Source organism: Amblyomma americanum, chromosome 1, assembly GCF_052857255.1.
Source record: "Amblyomma americanum isolate KBUSLIRL-KWMA chromosome 1, ASM5285725v1, whole genome shotgun sequence".
Classification (NCBI taxonomy): Eukaryota; Metazoa; Arthropoda; class Arachnida; order Ixodida; family Ixodidae; genus Amblyomma; species Amblyomma americanum.
In genome coordinates, this window is record NC_135497.1 from 161952341 (window position 1) to 161973341 (window position 21001).

The 21001-nt window shown below is 47.3% G+C and overlaps 1 protein-coding gene across 1 annotated transcript; it reads left to right on the top strand.

Annotated features, from left to right (window-relative positions):
- Positions 1-9790: 9790 nt before the first annotated feature.
- LOC144136714 (uncharacterized) lies at positions 9791-15107 on the top strand. The gene is made up of 2 exons (XM_077669270.1): positions 9791-10058; positions 13361-15107. The coding sequence occupies exons 1-2, from the start codon at positions 9935-9937 to the stop codon at positions 13699-13701; spliced, it is 465 nt and encodes a 154-aa protein (XP_077525396.1). The 5' UTR covers positions 9791-9934; the 3' UTR covers positions 13702-15107.
- The last annotated feature ends 5894 nt before the right edge of the window (positions 15108-21001 follow it).

Below are 21001 nucleotides of genomic sequence, written 5' to 3' on the forward strand. Positions count from 1 at the left end.
CAAGCCCATTTCTTTCTCTTGATTTCGACTAGGATGTCATTAACCCGTGTTTGTTCCCTCACCCACTCTGCCCGCTTCCGATCTCTTAACGTTACACCTATCATTTTTCTTTCCATGGCTCGCTGCGTTGTCCTTAACTTAAGCTGAACTCTTTTCGTTAGCCTCCACGTTTCTGCCCCGTAGGTGAGTACCGGTAAGATTATGCTGTTGTACACTTTCCTCTTGAGGGAAATTGGTAAACTGCCACTCATGATCTGCGAGAATTTGCCATATGCGCTCCACCCCATTCTTATCCTTCTAGTTATCTCCCTCTCATGATCCGGATCAGCTGTCACTACCTGCCCTAAGTAGACGTATTCCGGCACCATTTCTAGGCTCTCGCTGCCAATTGTGAACTGTTGTTCCCTTGCTAGGCTGTTGAACATTACCTTGGTTTTCTGCATGTTAATTTTTAGACCCATCGATCTGCTCTGCCTGTCTAACTCGTTGATCATGATTTGCAGTTCACCTTCTGAGTGACTCAGCAAGGCAATGTCATCAGCAAATCTCAGATTATTTAGGTATTTTCCATTTATTCTTATTCCCAACTCTTCCCAATTCAGGCCTCGAAATACCACCTGCAAACATGCGGTGAACAGCATTGGCGAGATCGTGTCTCCTTGCCTGACGCCCTTCCTTATTGGAATTTTATTGCTGACTTTATGGAGGACTATAGTAGCTGTGCAGTTGCTATATATATCTTCCAGTATTTTGACATAAGGCTCTTCTACCCCCTGATTACGCAATGCCTGTATGACTGCTGAGGTTTCCACTGAGTCGAATGCTTTCTCGTAATCAATGAAAGCTATATATAGAGGTTGGTTATATTCTGCGCATTTCTCTATCACCTGATTGATAGTGTGAATATGATCTATTGTAGAATATCCTTTACGAAAGCCTGCCTGATCATTTGGTTGATTAAAGTCTAACGTTGCCCTGACTCTATTAGCGATCACCTTAGTAAATACTTTGTAGGCAACGGATAGTAAGCTGATCGGCCTGTAATTTTTCAAGTCCTTGGCGTCTCCCTTCTTATGAATTAAGATAATGTTTGCATTCTTCCAAGCTTCTGGTACAGTCGAGGTCATAAGGCATTGCGTATACAGGGTGGCTAGTTTCTCTAGCACGATGTCCCCTCCATCCTTCAACAGATCTGCTGTTACCTGATCCTCCCCAGCTGCTTTTCCCCTTTTCATTGCTTCTAAGGCTTTCTTTACTTCATCTTTCGTAACTGGCGGGATGACGTATTGCTGTGCACTGCTGTCTTTCTCATTAGCGCTCTGATTACATTGGCTACTGTACAGGTCTGTGTAGAACTCTTCGGCTACGTTAACTATCTTATCCATATTGCTAATGACATTGCCCTGCTTGTCTCTTAATGCATACATCTGGTTTTTACCTATGCCTAGTTTCCTCTTCACTGTTTTTAGGCTACCTCCGTTCTTTATAGCATGCTCGATTCTCTCCATATTAAACTTCCTTATGTCGGCTACCTTGCGCTTATTTATTAACTTTGATAGCTCCGTTAGTTCTATTCTATCGGTAGTGTTAGATGCCTTCATGTTTTGGCGCTTCTTAATCAGATCTTTCGTCACCTGAGATAGCTTCCCGGTATCTTTTCGAACTGTCCTACCGCCTACTTCTACTGCGCACTCCGTAATTATTGATGTCAGGTTATCGTGCATTGAATGAACATCAAGATCATCTTCCTCAGTTAAAGCCGAGTATCTGTTTTGCAGCGCTATCCTAAACTCCTGTGCTTTCCCTCTTACGGCTAACTCGTTAATGGTCTTCTTCTTCGCTAGCTTCTTCCGTTCCCTCTTCAAGTCTAAGCTAATTCTAGACCTTACCATTCTATGGTCGCTTCAACGCACCCTTCCGAGGACGGCCACATCCTTAATGATGCCAGGTTTAGTGCATAGTATGAAGTCGATTTCATTTTTAATCTCACCATTGGGGCTCTTCCAGGTCCACTTCCTGTTTTCTCGTTTGCGGAAGAAGGTATTCATGATCCGTAAATTATTTCTATCCGCGAATTCGACTAATAACTCTCCCCTGCTATTTCTAGAGCCTATCCCATAGTCACCTACCGCGTGGTCGTCAGCCTGCTTCTTGCCCACCTTCGCATTGAAGTCACCCATCAGTACAGTGTACTGCGATTTTACTTTATTCATTGCTGATTCGAACATTTATAATTTCTGCAAAACCGTACTGACAGTTCCCTACATGGCTCTTCGTCCCTCAGTCCACCTCACAGTTCCACAGTGCGCTCGCCTTTCTTACCTTCGCAATGAAGTCGCCCGACAGTAGAAATCGCCGTGTTACCTCATTCATTCCCCGATTCGGCATCTTCATAGAACCTTTCGACCATCTCGCTCTGGTTACCAGATGTTGCCGTGAATGACTGCAGCTCATTTTAAATTTGTACTTCATGAGGCTTGATCACAATGACTGCGAAGATTTCACAGAAGTGACAAGTCACTATTCCCCCCCCCCCCCCTTGACGGGCCAAGACGGCGGCAGCGATGGCTTTGCCACCCGTATCCCCCCCCCCCCCCCCCCCATAAGTGCGCTCGCTCCCAAGGCCAACCCTAACCACACGAAGACCGACGGTGCGCACTTTGGAACGCGCACTGCCCAGCACCCATGTTGCTTGTGGCGTACGCCCACTTGTGCAAAGTTCTATTCGGCCAGCGGGTTTAAGAACGTGGCAGTGTTGCGTTCTGATGGACTATGCCCACGCAGCTTACCCCCGTGGAAGTTCCCCATACATTGAGCACTGCAACAACCACCAGGCTTCTCGCCCTCTAACTGTGTTATATGGAGCGATGTCGAAGGCTTCACTGTGCGCCTCGTTCTCTTCCTATTCCTACAGAATACTTTTGTAGATTCGCAAAACACGGGTCTGGGACACGTGACTGCAGATGGCTCATGCACATGGGCGAGAAGGTGAACACACCTGTGCTCCACTTTTCTAGGTCAGAATGTGGGCACGCGATCTCTGACTGCTGATTCCATTGAGTTTTTTCTTACTGCAAACATTATAATAGTACGACGCTGCAAACACCGAAAAAATTCTTAGTATAGCTTATCATTGTAAAAAATTAAATTATCTCGTCTTCCAGAGAGGAGAGTAAGGGAGCGCCACTAAGGCGAGAGTACGTTCCTCGCTCGGTTTGATTGCATTCATTTCTGTTCCGCACCGAACCTGAACATAAAAATTGGCCGTCGATCTCGTCGTCGAGAGTAGACGCAAGCATGAAATGCATTGCAAGAAACGCGCAGTGCATATCAGGGCGTCTCACAGGTGATGGTAGCTGCACTGGAATGTCGGGGAGCATGCGCCGTTAGCCGGTTTTCTCAGTTGGCCAGAGGGCTCGGCATCCTTCCAGAGTCTTCCAAGTGCCGAACAAGAGGAGGTGGCCCCTGCGCGCGCTACACTGAACGCGGGGACCTTCGCCTCCACCGAACGCCGCCGCTCTGTGCTCCACCACGTACATGTAACTGCAATAAATGTGGCTGCGCCAGTGCAGTCGATCGCAGCCTGAAGCTTGAGGTGGCACCACCGCCTCTTGGTCGGCACGTTCCCTACGCTCGCCACGCGGGTAGCTACGGGTTTTAAGTACCGTTGCGTATACAAAATAATTGGTTTTGGGGGGAAAGGAAATGGCGCAGTATCTGTCTCATATATCGTTGGACACCGGAACAGCGCCGTAAGCCAAGTGATAAAGGAGGGAAGGAAATAAGAAATGTAGAAAGACGTGCCGTAGTGGAGGGCTCCGGAAAAAATTCGACCACCTGGGATCTTTAAAGTGCACTGACAATACACAGCACGCGGGCGCCTTAGCGTTTTCCCTCCGTAAAAACGCAGCCGCCGTGGTCGGGTTCGAACCCAGGAACTCCGGCTCAGTAGCCTAGCGCCCTAACCACTGAGCCACCGCGGCGGGGCAATCGCGTATACAGCCGCTTCCTTTTTCCTGAGAGGACTGCACCTTCAGCGTCTCTCTCTCTCTGCATCCAACATTCGTGGCGCAGAAATGCAAGACGCCGGCGTGCTGTGCGATGACAATCTCCGTCAAATAACGTCAGGGGCTCGAAATTTATTCGGAGCCGTCCACTACGGCGCCTTTTTCTCCCTTCATTCTTTCAAGCTCCACTTCCTCAATTTCCTCACGGCACGGTTGAGGCGTCTACCGAGAAGTGAGCGTTAAGTACGGTGCCTTTCATATTCTGAAAACTGATTTTCGCAGCGCAGAACGAGCGGGCGAAAGATAATTAACAGGATATACAGCGCACAGCGCGCTTGTTAATCACGTAGCCAATCACGCAGCGAGAGAGCCTGTGGCGATGTTCTAGTGGTCTAAGGCATCGGCAAACGAAGCTGCTCTGTTCACGCCGGTGATAGAATACCATTTGGGGCTGAAGATTTTCTTCCTCTGGATGCCATTTGGATGGAAATGTTCGCAGGTATTCGGATGTTTGACTTCATGCTGGAATCCACGGATTTGCCTCATGCTCCTTAAACTGCACGCTACCCGCCACCTTAGTGGTCTTTTCCGGATTCCTTCTGTAAGGCATGACTTGAAGCGCGCAGTGTTGCTTTGGAATGTAAAAATCATCTACCGATCAAAGTTGATCAGTGGCTGCCTCAATTAAGAGCGCTTACCGGCTGTGGGTCTAGCTTTCAAGCAGCTTTTTCGCATGTTTGCGTAAATGCAGTTTTTTCAAGAAGGTTACGAACGCGCACGTGAAAGCTCCACTGCAGTTCATGCATGATAGCCTTTCTTTTCCTAACCTTAAACGGGAGACCGCAATTAAATGACAAGGTTGAAACAATACGTGGGAGGACTATAACCTGGGCAGGTTTAAGGGAACAGGGCAAAGGGGACTACCCCCTGTTGTGATCGGAGGCTCCGACAGCGGGAAAAGACGAGCCCGGCAGGCGCCATCGAACTATGTTTGACCAAAGGTGCTGTCGTCCTGAGAAGAGGATTAGGAACGGCTCCTGGCGACAGCGAGCTGTGACGAAAGGCCTCTAATCCCTTCTTCCGGAGTATGGAATGCGGCATTTCTCTCAAACTGCGCCCTCACGTGGACCGGCAGAAAGACCCGAACAAAGGCGCCGGACCCTCCTCGCCCGCTTGCACCTGCGCGGCCAGACAAAGCGGGGGCGGACATGGCTGATTCATCTTACCCTCTGGAATTCAAGGGGCCGTCAGGACGCATCTTTCCACGGAGGAGATCACCGCCTGCAAAGCCAACGACCTTATGCACCTGGTCAACCCGTCCGAAACCACATTCCAGGACCCCAAGGCGCCAGGATTCCTTATCGCCTGTGCACGTGTTTGTAAGGGCGGAGCGGTCACAGGGTTAGGGCGGAGACTATGAAGAGTGCGTCTGCCCATTGGACGCTTGATCAGCCACCGGTTTCCCTAGCTAGGTGCCTAGGGAATATCCACTGTATTTAAGCCGCAATTTGGCTGGTTTCACAGCACTTCATCTCTGACTTTTGGCCTCCCTCCTTCTGTTGTAAATGTGTAAATAAACCATCAAGTTTACCAACCCTCCTGAAGGCTTCCCTCCGTCGTCTGCAGAGTTCATCGTCATGCGGTGAAGACCTCGGTCCCGATACCCAAGCATATCACCCCCTAACTATAGCCCCTCGAAGTGGTGCCCATAAATGAGCCCCTGGATTATTGCTTCCTATTTCTATCATTCAACTTTTTTCCCCAACTTATCTGGTTCTCTGGTTTGCGAGGAATATCGTCAAGAACTTGAGTGACAAAGGTGAGGTCGAAATACTATGCACACATGCGATGCTGCTGCCACGAAGATTCCGACCACGGGGCCGCCGTGAAGCATCCGTGGGGACCGTTGTTGCAGATAACCCCTGCTGGAGCTGTTCGCTTAATAAATCAGCTATTCGTAAGGTGCTATTCCATGGCGTAGAAATTCCGGCTTTGTTAACCAGCTATAAGTTGGGCTTAGCTTCGCATAAACTGTGCAAGCACGAGACGCAAAAGACAACCTTTGAGTGCAGTCGTTGCTCGATTCCGATTGCTTCTAAGCACTTGTGTTCTTGTGCTCGTGCAATGCACGAAAGCACTCATACGCTCGCCAACACTGACCAAGAGTATATGGATCTTGTGGCGTTCACCTGCAACAGCGACGCCACGTTAGCTTGCGAAGAGATCAGCTTCGCAGGCCGCTGTGTGAGAGCAGTACGATATGGCCGCTTTTTTTCTTTATTGCATGGGAATCAATCCCGCAGTTAAACTTCCCGGCCCTTCCACTCTGACGGCCGGATTGGGCCGGTCGGTTGCTCGTCCCGAGCGATGAATGGCGATGTTACACTGGCCTATTACACGGCTGATCGATTAGACGGCGGTTAGCAGTACGAACAGGCTTCGGGTCTTCGTCCGCTCGTCTGGCGACACGTTGCCGGTTGAGGCAGCGACTTCAACTTCTTAAAAACAAACTTTTAAAGCCGTTTAAAGACGGGATTGAAATACAACGCAGGTGAGAATAAGGCAGTTAAAAAAAAAAGGCTGTTTAAAAGCGGCCGATACTGAGACTCGGCGCGCTCCTCCAAAGTCTTTGTTTGCAGAGGGTTTTAAACCCTTCGATAATTGGGCGGAGCTTTATAAAACCTCTCGCCCGTTCTCTCGTTCAGTTCGAACCAACAGCAGTGCAATGGCACAGTACATATAAGTGGCCCGAGCCCAGGGCTCACCGGGTCCCGACCCAGTGGACCCCGCACCCCCTAGAACATGCAGGGCTCGCGGTTTGGCGTACGCAGCTCTCTGCATGTGCATTCCATCGAGGCATCGGCTTTGCTGTGTCCGCTGACAGTAAAAAGGAATTTCCTTAGCGGGGAAAGGTCATCGGCCTCTTAAGACTCTGACAAGGTCGCTCGCGGTCCCACTACCCATTTCCTACTTGCATCGGCACGGCCGGTCAGCAGGGGACGAGAGGGTGAGACGCCAGCAGCGAGCGGGGTCAGTGATAAACCATCTACACGTGGATGGCGGCCGGTGCACCTCGACGTTTTGGCGCCACAGCCGAAAGGATTAGCGCGGGCGTTGCCCCGCCCAGTAAACCCCCTCTACTTCCCAGGGAGACGACCACTCCCGGGAAAAGGGGGAAACAACCCACCGGCGCTATGGGCTTCTAACCTAACACCCTCTGAGCTACCAAATGCTTTACGTCATTCCAGCGTCACTAACATCAAGTTATCGCTATCACTTGTGTCTTTAGAATCACGTCGTACAGTTGCACTCCTTTCCTTATTTAATATAAACTGTTTTTTTTTTTTGGGGGGGGGGGAAGAAATGGCGCACTATCTGTCTGATATATCGTTGGACACCTAAGGGAAGGGATAAAGGAGGGAGTGAAAGAAGAAGGGAAGAAAGGTGTGCCGTACTGGAGGGCTCGGGAATAATTTCGACCACCTGGGGATCTTTAACGTGCACTGAGCGGGCGCCTTAACGTTTTTTGCGATGTCAGTGCACGTTAAAGATCCCCAGGTGGTCGAAATTATTTCATTAAATGCTTTTCAGTGTTCACAGTCACACTCTGCCTTTGTCACAGCCATGTCGCACATCACATCGCCTGCACAATCAAAACAGCTTTACGCGTATTTTTGGTCGTACTAAAGCGTTTAACTTGTATTCCTTGCCACGTGCCATAAGCCTTTGGTATAGCCTTCCTGACGAAGTTACAAACACCAGAAATAATGCCACGTTTCGAAATATGATAAGCATCATAAGCACCTAATATCTTGGTTTTATGTGGTTTTACCAGAAAAGAAATTTACTGCTGTATAATATGAATGAATGTGTGCCCTTGCTAAGTTAACTGAAAAATCATGTTCTATTTCCATCTTGCCGCATTTTTGAAACCTGTATAACGCCTTTTAAAATTTACTTGTATTGTGCTGAATCTCTCTTGCTATCTATAATATAACGTTTCTCTTCAATCGTTGTTTTGCTCTAATGCTTTCTGAATTCATGTGTATACTGCCCCACTCACATAATGCTCTTCCGTAAAATGAGCCTATGAGTAACTTGAATAAATAAATAAATAAATAAATTAGTACATACATACTATTCCACAAAGCAGACGCATAATCTCATGTCTTCATACACTGCACTCCACCTCGATAATCGACGCCTCGCCTCGTGTTAAACGGCAACACCCTCTCGCGCTCTGCATTGCACACCGTCGTCTTCGTCCACTAATACTGCCCGTGCTTCTAACTATCATCGCTTTGACCGAGTTACAACCCTGACACTTGTTAACGTGTAGGTCAAAATGAAGTTGGCCTGTGTCGATAGATTACTGCGCTCTGATGAAAAAAAAAAGGCTACTTTCTGCGCAAACGGAACTGTCATAAGCTAGGAAGGCCAGAAAATGAAGAGCAGTTATCACCGCCACCAGCAGATTCCGCAAGCAAGCTTGGGTGGCATCGGTAATCTTTTGTTTCGCGTGGATCTCTGAGACCAGGCAACACCGCCATTCACATTCAAACGGCAATCACGGGGTTATTGGTATTGACACTACTAATTTCAGTCGAGAGGTGTGAAAAAAATGTCCCATTTCTAAACCAAATTTTATCTAGGAAATAAATGCCTCTTTTGAGGCTGAACGAAAGTCAACTAGCCATGAAAAGGCTAACAATAAAGTTTTACTAAACACACAATCAGGATTAAGTTGTATTCGAGTATCTTTTTAAGGCAAGATAGATCACTGGGTCATTTTAAAAAGGTGTATACAGCATATCAGTTGTCAACCTTCCTTTCAATATGTGTCTGCAGAGTAATAATAACAGCAACAGTATAATGAGCATAAAGCAACAGTCGAAAACAAGGATGTAAACTGTTTATTTGCTCTTCTGTTTTGATTCTGTTGCACGAATGCGGTCGACATCAAGATATCAGACGCACAACGTGGCAGTTATGTGTGCAATGAAAATATTTGTTCTAACTCAAGAGATCGAATACATTTCGAGATAAAAAAAACCCTGATATTGACTTGCACTGCGGCTCAATCTCAGTACCGCCAACTATCAGTAAAGGCTGCTGTCTAAAAAGAAAAAGAGATGTAAACGAAGGGAAGCAATCTGGAACATTTTACGCTTTCAGCGCTTAGGGGCACCTAAGACGTCGACGGCCTGCTGCACGAGCAGGCTTGTGCTTCCTCAGCTCCAAGCCAATCCAGCCAGACAGTGTGGCAGGGGGGAAAGAAGACATTTTCCTTTACAAGAGGCTTTCTCACATGTCATTATGCCCTTGTCTTGTTACTTTAAAATTGCTATACCGGTAAGAATTTCCCTCTCCTATCGCTTAATTACCTCCGCACGGGGCAGTACATATCCACGGAATTTGTCTACACACGTGGTACGTTCTTTTTACGCGCATACCTCCTTCTTCATTTTCAGAAAAGAACGGAGCGTGTCCTTGGGGGGAACCATGACAAAAATGCGACTAATGAAGCAGCGTAAGGGGCACATCTCGGCTGCTGTTGAGGCGAATTTTGTTATTTTATTCATTCATTAATTTATACCCTCAGGGCTTACAAGAGGCATTATAGAGGCGAGGGGCTTTAGTACATGAATATATAAAAAAACAAGAAAAGATGAAGAACATAATTACATCGGGAAAAATAAAACCAACAAACCGAAAAAAATAGAGGTAAATGAGTACAATAGTAACAAAACAATAACGCCTAAATATAGCAGCACACGAAGGAAAAGAAGTAAAAGAAAAAGAACGCTGCAGTAATGGCACCGCAGAATGACGCAGCTTTTGTAGAGGAATGAAGTCGCTTTGTAATACGTTAAAGGGAGGCCTTTAACATAAGACGTGATACGCAGGGCGGCGCCACGTAGCGGGACATGCCGACGCCTTTCTACAGCGGCGACGAGGTTGGGGGCAACGAGCAGGACTGGAACAACGAGGGCTTCCGAGCCCGCGTCCAGGACACCCTTCGCCTCCTCACCGCGCTGGAGCAGCTGCCAGGTGCGCAAGCGCTGCGCGATCTGCACGGCGCCCAACACGTTTGTCCACCGCCGGGAGGCCGCATATACTGTGGCGCATGTAACTGATATCACTCTGCTTGGTAGCGAGGGAATCGTCTCGGCAATGATTCATGTTGTACGCCGAGTCGCTGCTATATGTACAGTGGGGAAACGAGCACGATTTTCTCAGAATATGTGAAGCCTTCTGGGCCATGCTTTGTCGCTCACTGTTCATCGCCAGCGTTCCAAATTCTTTGAACGTGAGGGGGAACTGTCGTCCCCACCCAGCCGAAATTTATGCCTCCCTGGATGTTACAACCCCTATACATGGCTTACAAGCAAACCTCCTGGGCTATAAACTTTTGACATAGCTGGATATCCTTGCCTGGATTATATGTATAGCCTTCCAGGGAATTTGAACACGTACGTTTTCACTATTTTGGTGCTTAGTATATGTGCATAGGAGCGTGTAACCATGCTGCAGCGAATGCGATGAGTTAACCGGAGTCACTATGCCTTTCAGTATACTGTGCACAGTCGCCTCTCATTAGCACAGGCTGACAGCCTCTTCGCTGAAAATAAGCCTCAGTGTCACATCCGACGAGGTACTGTTGGGGAAAAAAAGCGATGCACACTACTCGACCTTCGGTTATTCTTCACTGCCGCGCCACTTTCCAGCAGCACATGCCGTTGAGGTAGCTGAGGAGGTGATAGTTATTACCTCCAGGCATGTCGTTTGTTCCGATTCTATTCGCTTCTTCTTGGGAAGAAGGCCGAAGGGCGACGCGAAAGCAGGGGGCCACGCAACGGCTCGTGGTATACGCCACTTTCGCTCCTGACAGTTCATTTTCACTTGTGCGCTTTTCTACAGACATTCGGCTCATGGCAAGTGTACAGTGACGTCCGCGAGGTCAATTCGCTCCTCACTGACATGTCAGCCCTCTTCTGTCTTCGAAAACTGACAGGGCAGGGGCCATTCGCGACATTTCGAAAGGCACGCTAGAAAATTTTAAGGGTGGCAATGAAGGAGTGATAGTACGGCGGCAGTGCGCTAGGGGCCGACTTCACACTTCAGATTCGCGGCTGGCTGCTAGCGGATGTCCAGGCTTAGTTCCGGCCCACGTACCACGCTCGAGCTCCAAGCACCTCCAGTGTGTGTAACGCTGGCAGCGAGAGGTGTCTGCTGTCTATGAGAGCAGGCATGGTAGAAGTATTCTTTCGGAAGCCGAAGCAAGTTCTGAAGGCTTTATCAAGAATCAAAACCAATATTTCCAACAATACAAAATACGAATGCAATGCTGAGGACTTTACGATCTTGATATTTGCAAGGAACCCTGCATTCAAAATTGCCGATTGGGCGAGTTGGTGGCACATGATTCGAAATGAGCAGCGCGGAAACAGACGGGGACACGAGAAGAAAAAACACTGACGACAGGACGGACGCTGACTAACAACTCTTTAGTTTTGAGGAAAACCCAGCACAATATATGCCAAAAATTACGTGACAGTCAGGGGGCCAAAGATTACAACCCAATCCGCAGTAATCAAGGGGCGGCCAACACATGTATGATCCAGAAGGAAAAAACCACAAAAAATGAAAAAGGGTGTGAAAATTTACAAAGTGAACATATCAAAAACACTTTAACCAGCAAAAAACCAAAGAAAACACACGTGCCAAACAACATCGTGGCCAAAGGGCGGTGTCAAGAACACTTTAACAGCAACAACGAGCGAGGCTGAAAGGGCCCAAACAAGCGAAGCAAAACCAGAGTCAGAAATCTAAAATCAGATAAAACGTCATACAACCCTACGGACGCCACAAAAAACTAAAAACAAACGAATACAATATAAAATGGAGCAAAAAAAAACTTGTCAACACCAAGAATTTCCTCTATAAGAATGTTATGCGTTCGTCCAAACTGTTGTGGCAGTAATGAAAGGGTTGGGATTCTTCACTGTGAGGAATCCCACGAGATATGAAGTGCGGTGTTGTGCCGTCGTCATTTGTGTACACTTAGGCCTACCTGCCATAAAAGGAGTCGCATAGCCAGTTGCACATGGCGGCACACGCAGCCAGTAATGCCGATCGATTTCAACGCTGAACGAATGACTTCGTATCAGCGATGTTTTCAGATGTTTCGTAATGGTTAAGAACCGCACTGCTCTGCTGCGCTTGACACTGTTTCCAAAAGCAGTGAAAAATTAGATGCTGCTCTGACCTTTCCGGATACCTGACGTCGGTGGAGGGTAAAAGTCCTAGTATAAATGTCAATGGCTGCTTTCCCAATGAGTTTCCCGACGCAGTTTAAAAGTACATTTGGATCATAAGAAGTTCACACGGTGCACACAGTGGTTCTTCAGTGGCCCATACGTTCTCGACAATTTCGACCAAAAATCACAATATCGGGCACCGACATTGCGGGATGCTACTGTAACAATACCATGGGTACATAGTGCCCTACAACATTCTATTGCTGCTAACGAACCATAAGAGCAGCAAAAATCGTAAACGGAATATTCCTGGGAATGATTGCAGTTCAATACAACGATGACAAAGAGATGAGACGCGCATTCAAATTCCATGTCACATCCACAGTTATTCGCACGTAAAGGGATTCTAATTTACGAAATAAAATTTTATTAAACACAAACTAGGGTGAAAAATAGCGTTCAGGAAGGATGTCATGGAGAGAGAGAGAGAGAGAGAATGATGAACGGCAAGGCATGGAGGTTAGCTAGACGACGTCAAGTATGCTACCCTACTCGTGGGAAGGGGAACGGAGGGAGAGATTTAAAGGGGAGAGAGGAAGGCAGATGACTTTTCGCATGTCTGTAGTCCGCAACTAACAGGGTGCACTGAGCACTCTGGATGTTTACAGCGTAGAACTCAATTCTGAGTCTTTCAAGAATTTTAAAAGCGTCTTCAGAGCTGTCCTCTGCGATGAGGGATGTCATAATTCGGCTTAAACTTAGAGAGAGAAACGATGTTGATTATTATGATGATGATGATATCAAAAAAAGGTTGACGTAAGGGTGGGACCGCTGTGGCCGGTGGGATGGCTGCATTGAACTGCTCTTCTCGAAAGCCATGAGCACTAATAACTGACACCTCAGACAAGAAGAGTTTCTTGTTGCTTTGTGCAATGTAACCGTATGTTACCCTCGTGCTGATCGCGTTCGCTTTTTGCTCAAAAGGTTGCGCAAGAGGCACAAGCACGACCATGAAAGGCTGAAGCGTTTCATAATCGCGGCTTGAGCGACGCTTCATATTATAAGTGGGTGCACTTCTATCTTGCAATGCAGGTACCGACCCCATGCTGCTGGACGTCTTGCGGTTCCTGATACTGCAGGAGCTAGTCATGGATCTGAATTCGGTGCTAAACCAGCAGGCGGCAGAGGGGGAACCTGCAATGCCTGAACCCGCGGACGAGGCTCCGTTCAGCATCGGGAGCGCCGTGGAGGAAGCCACTCGCCAGATGTACGACCAGCTGCGGAACAGGCAGGGGGAGGAGCAGCCGAGCGATCTGCAGAGCCACCTCGCTGCCGTCTCTTCAGCGGCGGTGCCACACGTGAACAGCGACCACAGTGGAGGGCAGAAGACACCTCCCACCGCGGAACCGAACCCTCGAGAGCCAGACTGTTGATGCTGTGCGCACTGTCACAGCGGAGGGTCGCCCGCTCTGGCCTTTTCATTTGAGAGTGTTCTGTGGAGATGCTAGTTCGTTTCTTCTGGGTGCTTTTGTATAAAACACTTCCAGATTTTTGAGAGGCCCGAAAAGTTTTTGTTCTTCTTTCAGATGCTGATCCCGTCCTACTGTGCGTGCGTGTGTGTAGACAGTACTGTTACTGCTAACCTACCTTTCCCATCGTCCCCGTTTAAACCCTGAACAGACACCGTTTTAAGAACTGCTTGCTGCACAGCTATAGGATTACATGCAGTCTCCGTACCCGGCGGCGCACCGAGGTAGCCTGGGAATGTGCACCAGTGAGAACAAATAAATGGGAGAAGAGAACCTTTGGCTGCATTGCTCAGCGGGCTGCCTGGCGGTAGAGAGGCACGGTGCTTGAACAGAAGCAGGGTGTGCGCGACCGCACACAGTACGCCCAGCAACGTGTAGACTGCAATCGCATTACAATGCGTTACTTATGTGAACTGAATGCGTCTTGATACAGAACACTAAATATGCGGAGACACTGCAGTGGACGCTATTTTTTCGAGAGGCAGCTAAACGCGCAAGGCTTTAGCACCAGCGGGCTCGCCCTGCTCACTTAAGTGAGCTCCAAAAACATCTTGCGTATTGCAAGTCATAAACGCAACTTGTCACACGTGTCGTCTATTAGTCGAGTCACTAGGATCGTATACGTTGGTGGCACAAGTGGCACGAGGCCACGTCTGTCAGGGCTGCTTTGAACCATCCACATCGGCGCACAATCGCACCTGGAAACGCACGCAAGCAGCTCGGGTGCTTTAAAAGCGCTTTTCTTCTGCGCGCTAACTTTGTGTGCAAAAATGCCGCATAATTTGCACGTGCGCCCAGCACGAGTGCGCAGTCTGCGAATTTGTATGTGCACGCCCAGAGGTGGTGTTATCTTGATCTTCATCTTTATTAACTACAGTGTAACCTGGTTACTCGAAATAGTTAGAAATATCGATAATTCGATGGATTGAACACGACAGTTGATATGCTTATCTGTAACCTAGAAGCAAGTACATATTGCACCCACACTAGTGACGTGCTTCTTCCCGCGACGTGCCGCCCGGCCGGCGTGCCGCGGCCAGGCGTTGGGAAGCCTAACTAGCTTCGCATCGAAGCTGGAGTGGACTCTGCTTTGGAGCTACCCACTGCCTAACATAAGATGTCTAATTCTGTGACGAGTGCACTATTAATTACATAATCGCTCATTGAAATTAAGGCACAGTTGATTTGCGCAACGCCTCTGCGAAGCGAGCGCGCATGACGCCTTGCAGGCAAGAGCCGCCTTTAGCCTTCAGTTCGTTAGCTTGGCTTCACTGCATGAGCCTGATGTAGCGTGGAAAATGAGTACAAGAGATCGAAGGCCACTCTGGAGCACAAGCCACATTCCCCTCGTCCCACCGTTTGACAGCGCTAGCGCTGCCATCAGGCAGCTAACGCCTCGCAGTCGACTCACCCCCCCACCCCCCCCCTCCCCCATTACTCGCGAAGAGTCATCGAACAGCGTCGTTAGGAGAAGCGCAACTTGCAGGTGCCGGCACGCAGTTCGGTATATTGTGCGACTTTCCTATACTTTTAGGCAGGCTTTTCAAGAGGATGACCAATTTGTTAGATATAACCAATCCGAAATATCCTGGTTCGATATATTCGAAATCTACTGTATCTACACATTCCATGGTCGCAAATCAAACACAAAGAAATGTATAAGCTTACCTAAGCCCTTCTTTTTTTTTGTACGATTTACGCAAGCCGATACAGCTTGTGGACTTTTTATTGAAATAAAGATGATGTATTCTGATGCGTGGCACTGTTTGCAAGCTGGTGCATTAATGTGCCGAACGCCCTATATTACGAAAAAGTAAAAAAAAAACAACAGCCGGTCCAACTCTTTAAATCTGCCAAGTGTAATTTCCTTGTTCCCAGGTTCGCCGTCTATTTCTCTCCTCAGGTGCAAGAAAAGCGGCATTATCTCATGATTCATCATCATCATCATCATCATCATCATCAGCCTTACTACACCCACTGCAGGGCAAAGACCTCTCCCATGTCTCTCCAATTAACTCTATCCTTTGCCAGCTGCATCCACCCTTTGCCTGCAAACTTCTTAATCTCATCCGTCCACGTAACCTTCTGCCGCGCCCTGCTACGCTTAGTTTCTCTTGGAATCCACTCCAGCGGTTATCTTGCCTTCGCATTACATGCCCTGCCCGAGCCCATTTCTTTCTCTTGATTTCGACTAGGATGTCATTAACCCGTGTTTGTTCCCTCACCCGCTCTGCCCGCTTCCGATCTCTTATCGTTACACCTATAATTTTTCTTTCCATGGCTCTCTGCGTTGTCCTTAACTTAAGCTGAACTCTTTTCGTTAGCCTCCACGTTTCTGCCCCGTAGGTGAGTACCGGTAAGATTATGCTGTTGTAAGAGAGATATGCTGTTGTAGAGAGATAAATAATCTCATGATTAACTTCAACTAAAATGGAAGTTGGTGCCAGCCGATCAGGAACCAAATAATCAAAACCTCGCGCACTCAACAATGGTCAGTAACTAGCTTGCGTCCGTTCCTGGGCAACCTTCAAAAGCCGGCATATACGTGTCATAAGTTCCTGCCAGACACGAGTTATTCTAATACGCAAAAAAGCTTTGACGGCAGGTTACACCAAGGGCTTTATGAACACTTTAATCCCTCGGTGACCGAAACGCGCACACACCAGCTCACCCTTTCTCAGTACCCCTTCAATACCAGATGGCGCAACTTACATCTCTCCCACGCTCTCTACACCCCTGAGGAGCCAAACCGCTATGAATCGTGGAAACAATCAACGATGACCATTGCATAGTTCTAGAAGACTAGCTTCTGTATTAAAACAACGGCACTGGACTGAGGAATTACTGCCTATCTCAGTCACATCTCAGTACAGAGGAAAGTGTTATTCACTCTCACCCACGTAACGTGAGCCAAGGCAGAAAAAAGTAAAATTGGCACGACAATTGAGAGTCGTGCTGGAAAAGTATTGCAGGCTGTTATTGGCTTATCTAGAATTACACTCTTTCTTGTAGTAAGAAACGAATTTTGAACCACTACAAATGTTCGAAATATTGCCATGAGAACGTTTGCTGAGGATGAGGACGTCTTGGCAACGGTCAGCAAGCGATCTTTGCTAAACTTGGGTTGTTCAGTACGGGCCGGTGCTCAGCTGACGGACATTTTGAATTTCGCGCAGCGTGTTCGAAGCGCTAGAAAAAAAAATCGTAACAAAGCTCTCACTGTTCAAATCAGGCCTGAAGAGTCTTGCGGTGGCCAACGGGGTTTATATAAAAGCGCACATGTGGCGGCTAAATCTAACGCACGCGTGCCGTAAGTGCTTATAAAGTTAATTTTCGGCTTAGGTACGGTAGTTTAGGATAGGTGACCTACATGCGCCAGGCGGCTGCCGCATGCAGTGTTCTGATACTCGCACAACGCGCTCGATGTTTCAAAGCATACCTCAAGTTAACCCCCCAGCATTTTTGCGTGGCCGTGAACGTTATGCAGAATGACCACGAGAAAGCGGGTTTCATACAGGCTTCGATAGAGCTACGCATTGGTACTAGGATCATCGTCGCGGTAGCATCAGTTGCTGCGGAGCAAACAGCTCAGCCTGGCCGAGGAGTCCGGCTGCAAAACCTATAAGGCAAATCAGGCCAAGGGATTAGTTTTTGTGGTCGTTCCTGATTCTGATGGCTTGCGGCGCAAGCAAAACAGCGTGTGCAGCAGCATGGTGCCTCCTCGTGAAACTAGTCGGAAATGTCGGAAAGAATGTCGCATAGGCCATGCAACCATGTCCATGCTAAGGAAAAGTGGGTCTGGTGTTCGCTGGTTGTGGCTGAGGGAGAGAAAAGTGGTGCATACAAGCGGTGAGAACGACAAAAAAAAAGCGCTCCGCTATCTTCTTTACATAGCACGCTTCTTCCGCCTCTATCTTTTTCGCGGTCGTGTAGTAAGGTGGCGTTTACTTGCCCGTGAAGAGAAATTTTGTAGCGAATTTGTTGCGTGCAAAAATAACTTGTGTGGGAGCCATTTATGGCAACTTGATCGCACAGGAACAGAGCTGTTTGTCTATATAAGTCATTGTGGTGTTCGCAAGCTTAGTGCGTTAAAAATGAACCGGTCACTACAAGACTGGCCCGAGCAGTTTGCGGACAGAGCTTAGACACTTCTATGTCACTGGAGGCGCCCCGAATCTCAAATAAGTGGCAAAACTCCCCCCCCCCCCCCCCCCTCCCTCGGCGAGCCAACAGTGTCGCATGAACTCGACATCGACGCCCACTGAAATTGGAAGGATAGCTGACCAATACGCTCTTTGTTCCTGACGCACTCATAACAGCAAACTAGTGCCCTCATGAACACGATTGAATGTTTTGCGAAACGGGTGAGCTTAGAAACGAATATCAAGCAGAACAAAAATCAAGCAGGACACAGGAAAAATATCGAGCGTCGTCCTTTGTCACTCTCTGTGTCTGCGTCCTTCCGTTGGCTTGTTTTCCCCCTTAGAATTGTGTACCGACTGGCCCAGCTTTCTACCCTACTGAATAAAAATAAAAGCGAGCAGTTCGTGCTTCCTCGCGGTACCTTAAGTTTCAATGCAGGTATTTATTGCTCTATTTATTGTTATCTGGATTACTAAAGTAATATTTGGTAGTTTACACGGAGTCCATGACAGATTATTTAAGCTTAATGGTCGTGTGTTGCTTGTCTTGGAGATGTTTGTTTTAAGTAAATAAAATTATGATATCCGTAAGGCTGTGCTATGCGCATCGTCAATATGTCAGGCTGATCAACTGCGGCTTTGTCAGACAGAGTTCAGTGGTGCACTAAGAAATACGGGAAGCGATTGCGCCGTTTAACTGGCCACAGTGATCCACTTTGATGACACAAAATATTTCCAATCTATTTTTCTTCACCAAACGTTCAAGCTGGTCCTGATCTTCAGTACATCTTGCGCCAGGATAATGCACTCGAAATGAGGAATAAGAAAGCTTGATGCAAAAGTTGGTGTCATGAGGGACCCGATGTCCGGCATCTTTTTCCTGTCGTTTTTAGTCCCATTTTTACAGTCGAATAACGATCGATTTTCACGTCGCTTTTCTATCGTCATATTCATTATTAAGATTTGAAACATGTAGAATTTTTTTTTCGCACTCGGCTTCAGTCAGCTTATATAAAAGGTTCGTAATTAGGCGGATGCAGACGCAGCCTACATTTTACCTTTCGGGTTTTTGGTACCGTCTCTGTCAGCTCTAAGCGATTCGAAGGCGAGGCTTTATTATTACGCAATAAGCTTCATCCCAATTTTATTTAACCTTTGATCTTAACTGCTAGGGATTGTGGTCTGTAAGCAAAAAGAAGGTTGAAAAGAAAAGAAAAAGGAAACTGCCCTGTCAGCACGCTATAGCCAAGCTATGTGAGGACAGCGTCTCCAAGGAGCGCGTGTCGAACGACAAACAGCAGCTTGGCGTCAGATTTGATTGCAGGCAGACCAAAACGAAATATATTGTTTTAATTTTCGAATAGGTAAGTGAGACATGATGATGAGAAATTCGTATCTTTGTGATGAGTTGCGAACAGGAAAGAACAATTGAGTAGCAGAAATTTTGTAATGGACGCTAAATTAAAAAAAAACGAAATAAAATTGCAATGGGGATAAATCTGGTGAAGGCGTTCTTTCGCTCACGGCGCAAACCTTTGTGTACAGCGTGGATATCTATCGCAAGCTTTGAATCTTCGCCTGCCGTTGTGACTATGTTCGTGTATGGTTGGTAACACGCGGTCGCAATTGCATTTTATGAATTGGTGAAGAATGACTCCTTTCAAACGTGAAGTAAATAGAGTGATGAAATAAGAAATGTAATTACAGAGTATCATAGAAAATCAACATATAGCGAGGGTGAAATGTCAAGAAGGAAATCAACATTCTGTTAAAACAACATTCTGTTAAGCAACATTCTGTTGCAGAAAAGCGTGTAGCGTTTGAAAACCTAAATGCTCTTGAAAACCACGACTGCGCGGACCATCTCGATTGCCTTGGGGTGTTAATCTGAAACAAAGCAAAGCGTGGGAGGGAAATCAGAAAATGCACCAGAAACAATCTCTTGTAAATAAGAGGACACACCAGTTTTCCTAAAGGAAGTGGCCTTCGCTGACATAAGTATATCTGGTTGGCTAAGTCCTTGCGGCGTGTTACAAGCACAGATGAAGGAGGCAGCGTTAACGACTACGTATACGTTACGTCCAGCACGTAGCTTGCCGAATCAGACATGCGTAGTGGACTGTTTCGGTTCAGCAGTGACAACTGTAGTACTCTAATCATGCGCTCAAACCTCGTTACATGGTTTGAGTGCATGACTTTAAATACAGATACGCCGCCCTCCGTATAGCCTGGTTAGATCGCTTTCAGAGGAATCGGTTGTGTCAACTTCAGACTGCCACACCAGGGGCCCAATCAAAGCCGGAATGCAGCATTCAAGGCCACTGAGAAAATCGCGACGCTGTGAATGATCCATTAATAATAATACAGCACAAACTTTATAAAGAAATAGCAGTAATGCGCGGTGAAACCCAAGTGAGATTAAGTGCTACCCAGATATGGTGTCCTTCCGCAGAAGAACCCACAGACAAAAATCTCCAGACACGGATAAGTGAAAAATATAGATTGTAACGCATTTCTGCATTGCAAAGATATCTGCAGCAAGTTAAAGGAACCGCTGTCGTTTGCAAGCCGGCCGGCCTTGCTAGGAAAAGGGCAACGGGTGCAAACGACTCGCATCTCGTTCCTCCTCTTCTTTCGAGGATAAACAGCTATGCCTACGGTGGAGGCTAGGATGACCAGCACCAACACGGGAGCGACATAAGCTCTAGAATTATTTGCAGTGCCATCACATACACGCAGGCTTATGTGATGACACGCCTCAGAGCTGAAAATTTGCTCCTTGTCCTCCGGACCAGATATGCCAATGTATGCTTGCGAAGTGTGATTACATGGAAGGAAATAAGTCTGGTAAAGCTGTAACCTAAACTTTTATTGCTACAACCTTAATAAAAAAATTTTGTACAAAACTTGAAGATCCATTCATGGCTAGTTTTCATGAGCAATGGTTTACTCGTCCTGAAACACAGAAGTCAGCGCAGTTTTCGCATATTCCAGCACACCTTCGCTGGTCAGGAAAGATGACGTCTGCAGTAGTACAAATGAAGCACTTGTTTTGAAAGCAG

Excerpts from the sequence above, each read along its gene's own strand:
- LOC144136714 (XM_077669270.1), top strand. The coding sequence starts at position 9,935 with ATGCCGACGCCTTTCTACAGCGGCGACGAGGTTGGGGGCAACGAGCAG. Across the intron at positions 10,059-13,360 it reads CGCGCTGGAGCAGCTGCCAG|GTACCGACCCCATGCTGCTG; the intron begins GTGCGCAAGCGC and ends CTTGCAATGCAG.